General features: G+C 39.9%; 1 protein-coding gene across 1 annotated transcript; it reads left to right on the plus strand.

Moving 5' to 3' along the window:
• Nucleotides 1-1,139: 1,139 nt before the first annotated feature.
• On the plus strand, nucleotides 1,140-16,665 carry pomt1 (protein-O-mannosyltransferase 1). The gene is made up of 19 exons (XM_080838257.1): nucleotides 1,140-1,263; nucleotides 8,239-8,345; nucleotides 10,703-10,753; nucleotides 11,479-11,625; nucleotides 11,750-11,858; nucleotides 11,966-12,025; nucleotides 12,175-12,268; nucleotides 12,373-12,528; nucleotides 12,659-12,789; nucleotides 12,974-13,069; nucleotides 13,176-13,268; nucleotides 13,846-13,942; nucleotides 14,262-14,354; nucleotides 14,490-14,610; nucleotides 14,862-14,959; nucleotides 15,058-15,171; nucleotides 15,268-15,394; nucleotides 15,670-15,847; nucleotides 16,288-16,665. Exons 1-19 carry the CDS (start codon nucleotides 1,142-1,144, stop codon nucleotides 16,460-16,462), a joined length of 2,169 nt encoding a protein of 722 aa, XP_080694383.1. The 5' UTR covers nucleotides 1,140-1,141; the 3' UTR covers nucleotides 16,463-16,665.
• The last annotated feature ends 350 nt before the right edge of the window (nucleotides 16,666-17,015 follow it).

The raw sequence follows: 17,015 nt of genomic DNA on the forward strand, positions 1-17,015 counted from the left end.
ACATTTCAAAGGCATGGCTGAGGAAGAAGAGTGTGTGGTTCTGTCCTGACGTCCCCAAAAGAGAATGTGTGCATTTTAACGAAGACCCTGTACCTTTGCACACCTTAAGGCTTGTTTGCAGGAAGAAAGGGACAAATTTACACCTGAAACGATTATCACTTGGTGTATTCAGTCTCTAAACATCCTTAGTGTTGTGTACCGTCCAAACTTTTCTGATTTAGGGTTGTAAAATACCAGTGTTGGTACACTTGTTTCCTAGGCTATTAAAACTCTGTATATCCTCTCACTCTCTCTGCCTGTTTTTCTGTCTTAACCTATCTTTATCTGTCTTTGTTTCTATCTATTTCTATCGTATTTATCTTTCTATATTTATTTTTATCTATGTATCGTTATGTCTCTCACTTTCCCAACCTCTGTCTATATTTCTTTCTCTTTACACTCCATAACTTCATCTCTCTCTATATTCCTTTCTCTCTATCTATGTAATCTACCTATTTTTTTGTCTGCATGTCTTTATTGACAATAAAGCTACTTTGACTTTGGCTTGACACACCCACACATCTTGCGCTCCTCTTCCTTTTTTACCTTCCTCCCCTTTGTCTCTCTTTCTCTCTCTCCCTGCATGCATTAAATAGCACCAAACTTTGTATAACTGTTTTATAATGTCTGTTTTTAATATTTTGTAAGTCGCTTTGTACAAAAGTGTCTGCCAACTACTAGCTATGGCTGTATCATTTTTTTTTTATATTGACATCAAATATTAAAACATTAGGAATTTAATAAGCAAACATTTTCGTTTTCTTTCTTAAAATCCGCTACATTGATTAAGCAGCTGTGTTTTCTTTTTACGTGCAGCCATCATACCACAGCGAATCATTATACCCTTGGGCTTTTACTTTGAAATGTCACCGTCTCCCATCCAGAAATCGTAACCGGAAAAGAGGTTTTCTAATCAGGCTGGTGTAACTAGACTACTGTCTTGGCGTAGTAGCAACATGCGTTAAGTTTGGAAATACATTACTCTACTCAATATTGGTCGACTGTTTCAGGTTGACAGTTACAGCCATAGCTAATACAGATAGGGAGGCCACTTTAGCCAACGACAATAATTTACTTCTCATAGTATCGGTAGCTCTACATTATGTTCAGTTTTCACAAGCTACCGATAACATTTAAAATCGAGATCAATGTGTTACTGCTGGTTGTTACATTTCTCGGACTTCTGACCAGGCTGCGCGGGATTCAGTTTCCAAGAGCTGTTGTGTGAGTAGGAAACGTGTCGGGGAATCAGTGATGTTCGTTTATACCGGTGGCCAAGCATTCGAGGCATATTATTCACCCGACCGTGGCATGGAACTACCTTGTTTTTCCTTACAGATCGAGAACATTGCTATGAACACGGTAACAATATTGGCAAGCTTAGAAGTTGCACATTATCTTTAAAAATAAACGTGCATTAAGGTTGTAGTTCAGTCATTGATCGGAGTCAGCTATGTGGCTTAATCCAATCAAAACTCATACGTTTAGTCGTTTGCCAATCTGAAATTTGTGACCAATCTTAAACCAATCGGTTAGTTTGCGAGTGACATCTGCCTGCAAAATAATCGTCCTGGCGCAGGCTATACAAAACCGAGGCAGGTTAATTGAATAACCTTTTCATTGACCCAAGGTTAATGACAATGGATGTGAGGTGACATTCATAGTAGCCTACACATATCCAATACTCGTCCTTTTCTTGCTCTGCACAGATATCTGACATAACTTGGCTTGAACAAGTGGGATCCTGATGCAAAAAGACTCACAATTTGTCATCTAAACCTTCTGAAACTACGAACACATTAAAAAAATCCACATTTCTCATCAATTCCCCATTCAATAGTCTTATGGTTGGCGATAAGCTCTAACTAAAACCAAACATTCATTCTGGGCAGCACGTGCAGACAACACCATACTATACCACAGACACCAAGATGGAGTGCTGCATATGTAGCCTCTAAAACCTCTGGTACAGTAATCCAGATAAAAGTTTCACATTTGTTGCCATCAGAACTATACACAAAGGAATTCTGTTAACACTTTATTTGGATGGTCCACCTAAAGATAGTATAGCACACTACAATCTACTATTGATGGTTTGTTGAAATTCAAGTTCAGTCTTTCAAATAGTTCACTGAACATCACCTTAACCTAACCCTAACCTTAATCACACATTGTAGTTAACAGAGTTTCAACATAATCTGTTAATCTGAAAAAGTTAACAGAGCTAATTTATAATCTGAGTGTTTTTAGATGATGTACATGGGACCATCCACATAAAGTGTGACTGAAATTCAGTCAGTCGAAATTCAGTCTAATCTGAAGCACCACAAATATTGACCAGGGGCCGTATTCACAAAGCATTTTATCTTACCACTAAGAGTGCTCCTAACTCGCGCTAAAACATTTTATGTAGGAGTAATTTCTTAAAAGTGATTCACAACGCCTCTGAGACCTACTCATACTAGGGATAATACAAACTCCTAAGCTTAAGATAAAAGCACCGTTGCTATGGATGACGTCGATTCTCATGCACGAGTTTAGAAGGGGTGAGGACGGTGATTGGTTGTTGACAGGCTCTCTCATTAAAAACTCATTTGTGACGTCCCTCTAACAATCCCACTATATCAACTGAAAATAAGAGAATAAGCTAGGCTTCAAATTAAGTCATATTAAATAGTTATGGACAGTGCAGTTAACAGAATGCACACGCATGATGACAAGTTTGTGCATCCAACGGGAATGACACTTTGCACGTTAAGAGAAAAAGAAAGCGATCAATATAAAATATGGCAATTGCATGTAATCAAGGCAGTAATAATTAAAGCACCCAGCAAACTGTTAGGCTATTATATTTCCAGCCCTTGACCACTTCAAATATCGGCACATACGGCCCTTCAAGCGAAACGAACGTGAAACGTAGCCTAAGCGAAAGCCTACTGGTCCCAGGACCAATAGCCACTGTCACCCCAGCGGCATCCAGCTGGTAAGTTCTCAAAAACCTGCTGCAGACCGCTCTCCGTTGAAATGCACGAGTCATCGGTACATCCAGGCCACGGTGGGCGAAAACGTCCTCATCTTTTGATGGGGCAATTATTGTAATGTGTGTCCCGTCACTGGACATTCATTCGCCATGGAATTTACTTTGATCTTGTGTAATTGGCGATTGTCCAAAGGCAACTGGATATACTGTTGGATGTTGTAGGGTCTACAGTGCGTTGATAGTTTGATGAATTAAACGGCTGACTGATGATTCCCAGTGTCGTCATTTGCGTTTTCCGCGAAGCCAAATAGGCTATCTTTAAACATTTCACTTTGTTGTTTAAAGGCGTCATTGCATCCCGCGCTAATTCTGCGACAATATTAATACCTTCACGGTTTAAGCAATGTCTTATCAATTCCAAGTCGGCTGCAGCCATCTTACGATTTTTTGTGAATAAGTCTTAGTGACTTAGGAGTCCTCATGAGGAGTTTTAAGCTGTCTTAGACTTAGGTGCTACTTTTAGGGATAAAATACTTTGTGAATTGCTCTTAGTAAAAAAAAATAGGAGTCCTAAACTTAAGACTGACACGCCCATTATTTTTAGGAGTTTCTCCTAAATTCGCCACTTATGAGCTACTTTTAGCCCTAAGATTCTTTGTGAATACGGCCCCAGACAGGCAAGCGGAGGTAAAACACTTCCACAAAGCCAGATTGGTTTAAAGTTATGTAGCAAGAGTTGCCATGCATCGTTAGCTACACTAGAAAGGGCATTTCATAGCTGAATTGTATACAACTCTAATGTGTATGGCACATCCATTGATGTTACAAAAGTTGTAAAGCCCCAGGAGATGAATATCTGCTTGTAGTTCAACTGAGAAGCGATCAGGGGCCGTATTCACAAAGAATCTTAGGGCTAAAAGTAGCTCATAAGTGGCGAATTTAGGAGAAACTCCTAAAAATAATGGGCGTGTCAGTCTTAAATGTAGGACTCCTATTTTTTTTTACTAAGAGCAATTCACAAAATATTTTATCCCTAAAAGTAGCACCTAAGTCTAGGACAGCTTAAAACTCCTCATGAGGACTCCTAAATCACTAAGACCTATTCACAAAAAGTCTTAAAATGGCTGAAGCCAGACGTAACGTGTTGGAGACAATGAACGACTCTGAATTGTTGAGAAGATATCGTTTAAACCGTGAAGGCATCAACATTTTACTAGAATTAGTGCGGCATGCAATCACGTCTCCAACTATCCGAAACAACCCAATCAGTCCGGAAGTTAAATGTTTGATAACATTAAGATTTTTGGCTACGGGGAAAATGCAACTTTGCAACGCAGACGACTTCAGAATATCGCAATCATCAGTAAGCGTATTCATTCATCAAACAATCACCGCACTCTGTAGACCACACATTGTACAACAGTTTATTCGGTTCCCTATGGACAATCGCCTACTTCAAAGGATCAAGGTCAATTTCATGGCGTTTGCAGGAATGCCCGGTGTCGTGGGTGCCATCGATGGAACACACATTAAAATAATTGCTCCATCCAGAGATGAGGACGTCTTTGTAAACCGCAAAAAGGTACATTGAATTAATACACAGATAGTGTTTGATCCAAATTTCACAATCATGGATATTGTTGCGAAGTGGCCTGGATCTACTCACGATTCGCGCATTTTAATGGAGAGCGCGGTCTGCGCCAGCTTTTTGAGCGGCACCGTGTACCTGCTGGATGCCACTTGTTGACAGTGGCAACCATGCAAGACATGGCTTTTGACACCCTTCCTCAATCCACAACCGGGAGCACAGTTGAACTACAACATGCAAGTATACGCATGAGGCCTATTTTGGTGACACAATACCTGTAGCCGCGACGGCTCTTTTAAAGTCCACTCCGCAATCTCCATCCTACATTGTGACTGGAGCGCATACCACCGCTTCTCGCAGTCATCGACAGAGCGACACACGGCAGGGAATGAAGCATTTATGTTAACACATATGTCCTCCCATGCCTCACGCTTCTTTTTTGTGGTCACCCCACAGCCAAATTTAGCTTTTATAACTCCTTTCCTCTCCAGCACACTCTGGGCCAACATGGACAGTTGGTCCTGGGACCAGTTCGACTTTCTCTGTCTCGCCCTCGTTTCGTCCATTATGTCAGGAGGACTTAAAGAGCCGTATGGACTGATATTTGAAGTGTTTAAGGGCTGGAAATATGCCGATTACCTAATAGTTTGCAGGGAGCTTTAATTATTACTTCCTTGATTTCATGCAATTTCCGTGTTTTTTTCGGCAATTTCTCTTTCTCTAACGTGCAAAGCGTCATTCACGTTGGATGCACAAACTTGTCATCATGCGTGTGCATTCTGCTAAGTGCACTATCCATAACTATTTAATATGGCTTCATTTGAAGCCTAGGTTATTCTCTTATTTTCTGTTGATTTAGTGGGATCGTTAGGGGGATGTTAGGACTGAGTTTTGAATGAGAGCGCCTGTCAGCAACCAATCACCGTACGCACCGCTTCTAAACTCGTGCATGAGAATGGACGTCATCCATAGCAACGGAGTTTTTATCTTAAGCTTAGGAGTTGGTATTATCCTTAGTATGAGTAGGTCTCAGAGCCGTTGTGAATCACTTTTAAGAAATTACTCCTACGTAAAAGGTTTTAGCGCGAGTTAGGAGCACTCCTAGTGGTAAGATAAAAGGCTTTGTGAATACGGCCCCAGATCTCAGTCATAAAAATTGATAAAGAGAAGCTCATATCAAATACCCCAGTCCACCTCTATGCAGACTACAGTGTAATTCTGAATTCCCTTTTGATACTTTTTTAAAAAAATTTTTTTTTAATTTTGTAGAATATGTGCAATTTTCGTTAAGGCAAACAACTGAAATCTTTGTCGGCGTAAACCAATTCAAATGTTGTCTTCATTTCTCCTAGCTCCATGCCAGTGGTTGTAATCAGGTAGCTTAGCAACCTTTTGGGGTAACGCTGGACAAAAGCACCACATTCTTTGTCTCATTGGGTCAGTTACAAGTCATTTGACAGTATTCCCTCTTTTACTTTTTTAAAGGAAGATTATTGCTAGCTTGTAATATTGCTTGCTATAATCGCTATTTCACAGTAGAAATCATTGGGCCTCATTCTCGACAGCAGTTGAGAAGACTTTAAGAAGACCTTTCTTCTGAACTCCACTTTGGTGGATTTAGGAAAACATTTGCCATTCTCCATAGTTTTCTAATCTGGGATTTCTTCTGAACTTCAGAAGACTTTCAGAACGCGAAATAGCAGTTGTAACTGCCGGAATCTTCTCAAATGCGATCCCTCAAATAACCACAAGATAGCCCCGTCGGCCATCTTGTGGTTATTTGAGGAATCGCATTGAGGAATGACATTTGAAAAAACTGTTTGTGTTAACGGTTAGCGGTTGAATTTGTGAGAACCCGTTGGTGATTGCGTTCACGTCAACTCTACAGACATCCACGGATTCAAATAATTATAATTATAATATACGAGAATAATTGTATTATTAACAATTACGTTTCACATTTATAGTCATGATTCTACGAGGTAGTATTTATTGTTACACTAGGTCTCTGTTGCTCGTAGCTTGACTGTTCTCTCCCTTGTACGTTGCTTTGGACAAATGCATCTGCTAAATGACTGAATGTGAATGTAAATGTACACGAACTCTGCAAATGTAAGTGAATGAATAAATGAACACTAAACCCAATCGCGTTTAAATAGCCATAGTGGAATAGAATGGACACATATATATCCTGCAGTACCTCCATGTCTGCACCGGTTAAGTTAAATCTGCGTTTTTTGCTCACTTTCCGCTTAGACATGACTTGCCTTACGAGGTGCTTTCGTGTGGATTCGGGAGATTCCGACAGCACACGTTTCTACGATTGCATGCCCTAATAAGGAGCTGGCGTGTATGTATGCAAATCCACTTTCACGAGAACGCGCATCAATTAAAGAAACTAATCCGGAGGAACACAGCTGAGAAGACTTCGGCTGCTTATGAACGCATTTTCAAGAGTGCGGGAATGCGGTGGAAGCGTTTCCCTTACGTTGTTTTTACGAAGTTGCGTAAGTAACATTTTAGAAGAATTTCAGAAAATGAACGAGAATGAGGCCCATTATTATTATTATTACTAATGTTATTGCCGCAACCTCTCTGAGCTCTAATGTATAGTTGTCCTGAGTAATGCATATAAGCAAGCAGTGGCAAGCTCATATAGCCATGCTAAAAATATCACCATACAGGAAAATGGGAGTGCTTAATCCAGTGTGTGGCTCTGATTAAACATGATCTGTGGAAAGTATCACTAAGGCAGTATTATCCCTGGTACATTTCCTGTTAAGTTTTCATACTTTACATTTCTTTTATGAAAAAACAAGTGACAGAAAAGGAAACAAACATTGAGGGATTGTTTAAAGAGAAAACATATTTGTGGATTTTAACATTTTGTCTATTTTGTTAGTATAAGATGCAGTATTTTCAGTGTTTGATTAAGAAGCAATCCAAAAATATTCAGCTAAAATATGATTACATATTCCTTTGTAATCCAATGGATCACTTGACTAATTACAAAAATGTCAATGTAATTTAAATTAGCTGACTACATTTCACAGTACTCTGACCCCACCCTGTCTGCCCGTTAGTGCGTATGCCAGAAGGGAAGGTTTACTTGGACACATACTATCAATACTTTGTATTATTAAATAGTAATTTTCCTCATGGTTGTCCCCTGTTATACATTAAACCTCGCTACTTACCAATTTGAAAATGAGCAGTGCTGCTCGTAGTGTGGTATTTACAAATGAACATATAGAAAATATAGATGTGAAATTGTAATATCTTTTAAATAGTAGATATACACATGGCAAACAAAGTTATATATGAAACAATGTCATTGATCTGATCATATATATAATTATTTTTCTCAGCAGAAAAATTTAGTTCTTCAGGACACAAAGAAACTTGCTTTTGTCCAGGCTATTCCCATCCCATGAAAAAAAATTGATAAGCTACCTGACAAGAACTCCTCATCTCAGAGAGTAAATGTGATGAGCTACCTGACTAGAACTCCTCATCTCAGAGAGTAAAGTAGACAGCTAGCCCCAACCCACACCCTAATTTGGAAATTCATTATTTACTAAAAAACTATTTGAACACACTTATTCTGCATTTTTTGTTTGTCTTTTTGTAGGTTTGATGAAGTGTATTATGGACAGTTTGTATCTCTGTACATGAAACAAGTGTTTTTCGTTGACGAGAGTGGACCACCTTTTGGCCACATGATTCTGGCACTTGGAGGTAGGCATGCACCACTGAGCCTGATGCACATCACTGAATCCTCCTAATACACTATAGGCATGCACCACTGAGCCTGATGCACAACACTGAATCCTCCCAATACACTATGCTGTTGATCTCCCCCAGTTATCGTACAAAACCCCTGCATTTGTTAAAAGGGACCCTTTGCAGTCTGATTTCCATATGTTTTATCTGTTTTAAATATAGGGTAATTATTCTCTAAAAGTCTGGAAATAGTTGATTTTGGAAGTGAAAAGGAGTATCCTTAATACAACCCTTAGCAACTTTAAACTAGATAAAAACTAAAAAGTGGCCTAAATGTGGCATGTGCAAAGGTTAAGGCACTAATATTTCTAAATGTGAGTTTAAAAAAAAAAACGTGAGGTGAATCTTTTTACATAGCATAGCATAGAAGCTAAGCGACAAAAACAATTTTTTTTCTGTTTTTAACTTAATTTACAGAACTTGGGCTTATGGGGAAGACATACATTCAGGGGGGACACCCAAAGGCACATAGTGTGAAGCAAACATGTAATGGTTGTTCGAAGAACACTCACAGCCGTAGGTTGGAGGAGAGGTTTTGGGTAATGAGGCCAGTTCATATGACATAATATATACCAGATTAATGGTGGATAAAAAGGGCAGAGAGAGCATTCAAGTATTGTTCAACAGCTGAGTGGGTAAACAGTGTGCTCGTAAGGTTACTGTTACAGCTTATTTCATCAACAGATAAAGAGAGAAATTTAGATAAACCATAACAGCAGGTAATATTACCATTTTATCAGTATTAATGCCTTAACATATTGCCATAACAAGAGAATTTTGTCAGGTTTCATGATTAGGTAAAGTTGGGTGTCATCAGCATAGCAATGGAAGTTAATGCCATAATTAGGTTGAGAGATCACTGCTATTTTGAATGATTGTGGAATTTTTTTTTTTTTTCACTTTCAAAATCAACAATTATGAAGTTTGATCAGGGTTGCCCACACTTTTGCATTCAACAATATAAACATACAGTGCCACTTGAAAGTATGTGAACCCCTTGAGCACTTAAGAGTTTTCTGTTGTTTTACCATGATTTTTCATTTTTTTCATCACCAATTTTCCATAGATGAAATGTCAGGTTAATGTTTATCATTTGCATTTACTTGTTTGGAGGGAATTGTTTGAGTGGCCAAAAAACTACATGAAACATGGAATTAGTCCATTTCAAAAGTAAGTGAACCCCCAGCTGAATTGGTAAAGTCAAGCAGGTAACAGATTCGGTGAAACTTATTTGGGTGCTAAATTAGTCAATTAACCAAACCGATCAACTGAGACAACCTTAGGGAAAGGTTTGGGCAACACAGATTAAAAGAGAGAGGACACCAACCAAACTACTGTAGTGCCAAGGTGTACCCACACAGATCCACCATGCTGAGAGGAAACGAGATATCCGAGAACATCAGGAAGAAGGTACTGACAGCCCATCAGTCTTGGGAAAGCTATAAGACCATCTCCAAAAGATTCCAGCTCAATCCATCCATCCAAGACAAATTATTTACAAATGGAGGGCATTCAACATGACCGCATCTCTGCCTAAAAGTGGACGCCCATCAAAACCATCACCAGGAAGCACCAGAAGAAGAATAAATCAGGTAAAAGTCAACCCACACATCACCTCTAAAGAGTTTCAGACCTCTCTGGCAGCATCTGGGGTAAATGTACATGGGTCTGCAATCAGACGGAAATTGAATAGACATGACATTCATGATAGGGTTGCTAGAAGGAAGCCTCTGCTCTCAAGAAAGAACAAAACTGCCCGTTTCAACTTTGCCAGAGAGCACTTGGATATACCAAAGGCCTTCCGGAAGTCCCTTCTTTGGACAGATGAGTCAGAGATAGATTTATTTGGTCACGATCAAAACCAATAATTTTCGTCTGATTGTAGACCCATGTACATTTACCCCAGATGCTGCCAGAGAGGTCCGAAACTCTTTAGAGGTGATGTGTGGGTTGACTTTTACCTGATTTATTCTCTTTTTCTGGTGCTTCTTGGTGATGGTCTTGATGGGCGTCCACTTTTAGGCAGAGCTACTCAAACAAATCCCTCCAAACAAGTAAATGCAATTGATAAACATAAACCTGACATTTCATCTATGGAAAATTGGTGATGAAAAAAATGAAAAATCATGGTAAAACAACAGAAAACTCTTAAGTGCTCAAGGGGTTCACATACTTTCAAGTGGCACTGTATATACTTTGTGAGGTATGATTTGTAAGGCATTTATGTTAATGTTAAAACCTGACAGTGGGGCCAAAAGACCCATGTGATGGTAATGCCAAGTAATCTAAATCTGCCATTTGCTTTCATACAGCCTATCTGGGAGGATTTGACGGCAACTTTGTCTGGAACAGAATTGGAGCAGGTCAGTGTTTACAATGTTGAAAATATTTCATATTTTTCAGTGTAATGTGATGTCATTCATGCCTTTTTAATAAACTGTCAACACACTAGGACAAAATGTATGCTCTTTGCACAATTTGACACAAAATGTATGGCACTGACAATTTGTGATATAGTCTTTGAAGTCCCTGGTCATTCTATTGTTTTAAGTCAAATGGAGAACTGCCAGTCAGCAGTCATTACGTTGGACTTTATTCCCACTTTGGCCTCGATTACAATTTCGATCCAGGTCATTTGTAGCTTTGTTTCTTATATGGAGTACTTTGAAATCACTGCACTGGAGCCACTTTCATCCTATAAAAGGACAATAACCCAGCAGTGATCCCAGTTATGCAAGAGCTATTCAAACCGGAAGCCGTCAAACTGTAATGCTGCAGAGTTTGTAATTGCTGTATGTAAATTCGTTGATAAACATTTTATTTCAAAAATGTGATTTCAACTTTGAAAAACTCATTATGAATATATTTTCTATTCATTTTGCACCTTATTCCATGGATAAAATATGAGTGTTCCTAACTCCATTGTATGGATGATTCCAAACTTTTAAATGGTAGTTGTTTCATAAATACTATTTCTATATATTTGCTGACAAGACAAGAAGTAGCAATGAATGTTTAAGACCGGTTCCCATTTTGTATGCACAGTACCTATTTTACTAAGATTTTGCTTGGTTATGTTCTTTTGTAGAATACTCCAGTAATGTACCTGTTTGGAGCCTGAGAATACTCCCTGCCGTGGCAGGTGCTCTATGTGTGCCACTGGGGTATCTGTTGATGCAGGAGTTGGGTTATTCCCATCTTATTGCTTTAATGGCATCTGTGCTTCTCTTACTTGGTAAGCTGAAAATAAGGTCTCTCTCGTACAATAGAACTTTCCATTCTCTTTGATATTTGTTTGAATGTCATGAGGTTAATATTTCTCACAAGAAGTGTTTATTTCTTTGTACATCTCTTAACAGAGAATTCACTGATTGTCCAGTCTCGCTTCATGTTACTGGAGTCAATTCTCATCTTTTTTTTGCTGCTTGCTGTGGTCTCCTACCTCCGTTTTTGTAAAGCTCCAAATGGGTGGGTACCATGGTCTTCTGTGAAGGAGGCAGTTTGAAATGCTATTATGGAATGACATGATAGCCTCTAGCATGCTGGAGCTAACCAGTACTGTGTTATCTGTTTAGTTCATCAATGAGGTGGGTGTGGCTGACACTGTCAGGTGTTGCAAGTGCTTGTGCAGTTGGGTGAGTTGATCTTGTAAAATGGGATTTGTGTGGAAATAATGGGTTATTTGTGTAGAGGCACATTATTTAGAAAAGACACGTTCATTTAGAATCCAACATTATGGAAAAAAAACATTCTCCTGGTTTCATAATCCTCTATTGTCTTACAGAGTAAAATACATGGGTCTGTTCACCTACCTGCTGCTTCTGGGCTTAGCAACTGTTCATGTCTGGCGGCTCATTGGAGACAAGTCATTACACTTGGTAAGATCTGAACAAATGAATTCATTAGCTTAATTAAGTGAGATTCAGATAGTAAATTGCTTTTATTTTTTGACATGTCTGACCTCCTTCCTGTGGTTCAGTAGGCAGCTGTTGTGAGGCAGGGTGTGACTCAGTTTCTGGCCCTGATTGTGCTTCCGCTGGTCCTGTACTTGGCCTTCTTCTATGGCCATCTCAGCCTCCTCTACCACAGTGGGCCCCATGACCAGATGATGAGCAGTGCCTTTCAGGCCAGCCTGGAGGTCAGCATCAAACACTCAATTCCACACAGTACAAGACCCCTGAGACTGTATCACTTTTTACGATACGAAACATCCTTAGTTTTGCTTGTCAACACATTGTATAGTGCAGTTGTGCATTTCTTCTGTAAAGGGTGGGCTGGCCAGAATCACCAAGGGTCAGCCTCTGGAGGTGGCATATGGTTCACAGGTGACCCTCCGCGGTGTCTCCAGCAAACCCGTGCCATGCTGGCTACATTCTCACAAGGCCAACTACCCTATCAGGTTCACTGTGCAACACTTGTGTATATTATTGACATAATTATTGACATATTATTATTATATTGAAATATTATTGGCTTGTAATTGATCATTGATAAAGTAAAATAACATCATGGATAAAGTGAAGTAACCATTTAATTTAGTCTGATGTGCTTTGTCTGACCCTTTACATGTTCTGCTTGTGAAGGTATGAAAATGGCCGTGGCAGTTCACATCAGCAGCAGGTAACCTGTTACCCTTTTAAAGATGTCAACAACTGGTGGATCATCAAAGATCCAAGAAGGTACTTCCTTTAGTTTTAAGATTGTTATATGAGGTTTGTTTTCTGTTTTTATATTCTTCTCATTTCTTTAATTCTATTACAACTCCATACTTTTCACACTCCCAAGACAAGATCTGGTGGTGAGCAGTCCTCCCAGAGTGGTCCATCATGGGGACATCATTCAACTTCTCCATGGGATGACCTCACGGTACCTCAATACGTATGTCCACATCTTCTATGGTTTAGAGTATTCATGCATAGGACATCATGTTCTTGACTTACCTGTGCTCCTTCTCCTCCTCCTGCTGACTGTCCTGTGCTCCTTCTCCTCCTCCTGCTGACTGTCCTGTACTCCTTCTTCTCCTCCTGCTGACTGTCCTGTGCTCCTTCTCCTCCTCCTGTTGACTTACCTGTGCTCCTTCTCCTCCTCCTGTTGACTTACCTGTGCTCCTTCTTCTCCTCCTGTTGACTTACCTGTGCTCCTTCTTCTCCTCCTGTTGACTTACCTGTGCTCCTTCTTCTCCTCCTGTTGACTTACCTGTGCTCCTTCTTCTCCTCCTGTTGACTTACCTGTACTCCTTCTCCTCCTCCTGTTGACTTACCTGTGCTCCTTCTTCTCCTCCTGTTGACTTACCTGTACTCCTTCTCCTCCTCCTGCTGACTTACCTGTGCTCCTTCTCCTCCCCCTGTTGACTTACCTGTGCTCCTTCTTCTCCTCCTGTTGACTTACCTGTGCTCCTTCTCCTCCTCCTGCTGACTTACCTGTACTCCTTCTTCTCCTCCTGCTGCTTCCACAGGCACGATGTTGCTGCTCCCATGAGTCCTCACTCCCAGGAGGTGTCTTGCTACGTAGACTTCAATGTGTCCATGCAGGTCCAGAATCTTTGGAGAGTGGTAAGACACTAATGTGTTTTTGTGCACCGATTTGTTTGCATTATTCGTTAAAATTATGTGCACTATTCATTATTGAAAAATATCAGAGTTGCAGGTCATTTGCAAACAACAGTGATAACAGTCAGTTAAAATGGTGAAAAGGTTACCAGAAAATGTAAATGGTCTGCTGAGTGATCAGAGCCTAAGATGTGTTGGAGGTAAGGAATGAAGGCCTTTATCACAAAACATACAAAAGATAAGCGAGCAGTGGGGGAATGCATTCAAATTGTCTTATTTGGTAGCTGATTTAAAATGTAAGGACTGAATGGCTGTTTTCTAGGATATACTGAACAGAGAGTCAGAGAGAGAGACCTGGAAGACTATTTTATCAGAGGTGCGGTTGGTCCATGTCAACACATCAGCTGTGCTGAAGGTGGGCCACATTCTGTGTTTGGTTTCTTGTTTCATGTTTGGTCAGTCCCAATCTCTCTCTTGTACCTTGTCAGGAAAAAAAATACTCTCTAGTCTTTAGTTATTACTGATGCATACTGTTATTGTTTTTGTACAGCTTAGTGGAACTTCTTTGCCAGATTGGGGTTTCAGGCAGCTGGAGGTGATTGGAGATAAAGTCTATAAGGGCTACCAACAGAATGGCATGTGGAATGTTGAGGAGCACCGCTACGGAAGGAGTATGCAATTACTGTTATAAGCTTATGGGTTACACCCGTGTTGGCTATTTGTTTATTTCTACCACAGTGTTAGCTATTTGTGTATTTCTACCACAGTGTTAGCTATTTGTGTATTTCTTCCACAGTGTTGGCTATTTGTGTATGTTTACCAGTGTTACTTATTTGTGTATGTTTACCACAAAGCTTACTATTAGATTTACAGAGATGCTTTGCTTTAAGACTGTGTCCATTTGCCACTTCATTGCGCACAGGTCATGAACAGAAAGAGAGGGAACTGGAACTAAATTCTCCCACTCATATTGACACCAGCTACAACCTCAGCTTCATCGCCAGATTTGTAGAACTGCAGGTAAAGGATAGTGAACTCATTTAGAATTGGGTTGTTTGGTGGTTGGCTTGAGACTTGTGTAGTCTATGATATCAATGTTGATAACTGTATTTCAATAGTGGCGAATGCTGTCTGTAAAAGCTGAGGAGTCAGAGCACAAGTACAGCTCTTCACCTGTCGAATGGATCACCATGGATACCAACATTGCATACTGGCTTCATCCTTCAAACAATGTAAGGTTTGGTGACTAATATTTAATGTCTGAAAGACCTTGTTTTTAATCATGACATTAATCATATCCTATCCTTTTTCTGTATTCCTGGTTGCAGGCTCAGATCCACCTCATTGGAAACTTTGTGACTTGGACAATGGCAAACATTGCATTGGTTGTGTATGGTCTGATGTTCTTGGTATATCTCTTGAGAAGACGCAGAAAAATACAAGATATTCCTGAAGGTATTACAAGCAGATAACAAATGTTGCATAATAAGTACTTTCGTTAAATGGCACTGCAGCTCAGACCTTCGAGTGTCCTGAAGCGATTATGCATAACGTTGAGTTATTAAATGAAAAATCGAATTTTCTCTAAAAATTAGCCCAATTTACACAGGGTCTTCAGCCCAAGACCAGAGTTAGATAGATAATAACTAAGATTCTTTGCTATAATGCTGTAATGCTTTGGAAGAGTGTGACCAAATTAATCATGTGATATCTCCTAACCCAAACTCTAGCTAGCTGGACTCAGATGGTGCAGGCTGGAACTGTGTGTGCTGGAGGCTGGGCTGTGAACTACCTCCCCTTCTTCACTATGGAGAAAACACTCTTTCTCTACCACTACTTGCCGGCACTCACCTTCCAGATATTACTCATCCCAGTTGTGCTGGAACACATCCACTCTCATATCCTCAGGTTAGGTGAATTGTGTTAATACAGTGCCACTTTAAAGTATGTGAACCCCTTGAGCAGTTTAGCGTTTTCTGTTGTTTTACCATGATTTTTCATTTTTTTATCACCAATTTTCCATAGATGAAATGTCAGGTTTATGTTTTTCATTTGCATGTACTTGTTTGGAGGAAATAGTTTGAGTAGCCAAAAAACTACATGAAACATGGAATTAGTGTATTTTCAAAAGTAAGTGAACCCCCAGCTATATTGGTAAAGTCAAGCAGGTAACAGATTCGGTGAAACATATTTGGGTGCTTAATTAGTCAATTAAGCAAAACAATCAACTGAGACATCCTTAGGAAAAGGGTTGGGCATCACAGATTAAAAGAGAGAGGAAACCAACCAAACTACTGTAGTGCCAAGGTGTATAACTGTCAATCTAAGAATCATTTGTCATCGTTCAGGTCCCCATCACAGCGCTGGGCATTTGGTGGGGTGGTTTCAGCAGCTTTGTCTGCAATGTTCCTGGCCTACCACACCATCTCCCCCTTCACCTATGGTCACGTGGAGATGACCTCGGATCAGTTGGCCACGCTGCGCTGGAGAGACAGCTGGGATATCCTGCTCCGGAAACACTAATGCTCACCTAAGGTTGTCCTTTAAAGGAGAAGGACATGGACACCAAACTAATGCTCAGCTAAGGTTGTCCTTTAATGGAGTCGGACATGGACACCAAACTAATGCTCACCTAAGGTTGTCCTTTAAAGGAGAAGGACATGGACACCAAACTAATGCTCACCTAAGGTTGTCTTTTAATGGAGTAGGACATGGACACCAAACTTGAATCCAGAGTGCATTTGCAAAGAAATGAGGCAGTGACTTTGAGGACTGATCAATTTGGGGACAGTGGCTGGTCGCCACTAGCGCTTATCTGGCTCAAATGCCATAGCTATAAAATGGTCTCCTGTCTTGTCTTGCAGTATGATCCAAAAACCTCCTGACTGATGTTTATATTTTTTTCTTGTTTGTACAGTTTTAGTAGTTCTTAATAAAAAAAAGAGAAGGATAACTGATACAGGGTCATGTTTATTGTAAACTATTTGTTAATATGGATGGAATCTGTGTAAAATCAAGATCATAAAGAAAACAATGACATTAGTAATCCATGCTAGTTTTTCTAGCACCAGTACAT

Source organism: Sprattus sprattus, assembly GCF_963457725.1.
Source record: "Sprattus sprattus genome assembly, chromosome: 5".
NCBI classification, from domain to species: Eukaryota; Metazoa; Chordata; class Actinopteri; order Clupeiformes; family Clupeidae; genus Sprattus; species Sprattus sprattus.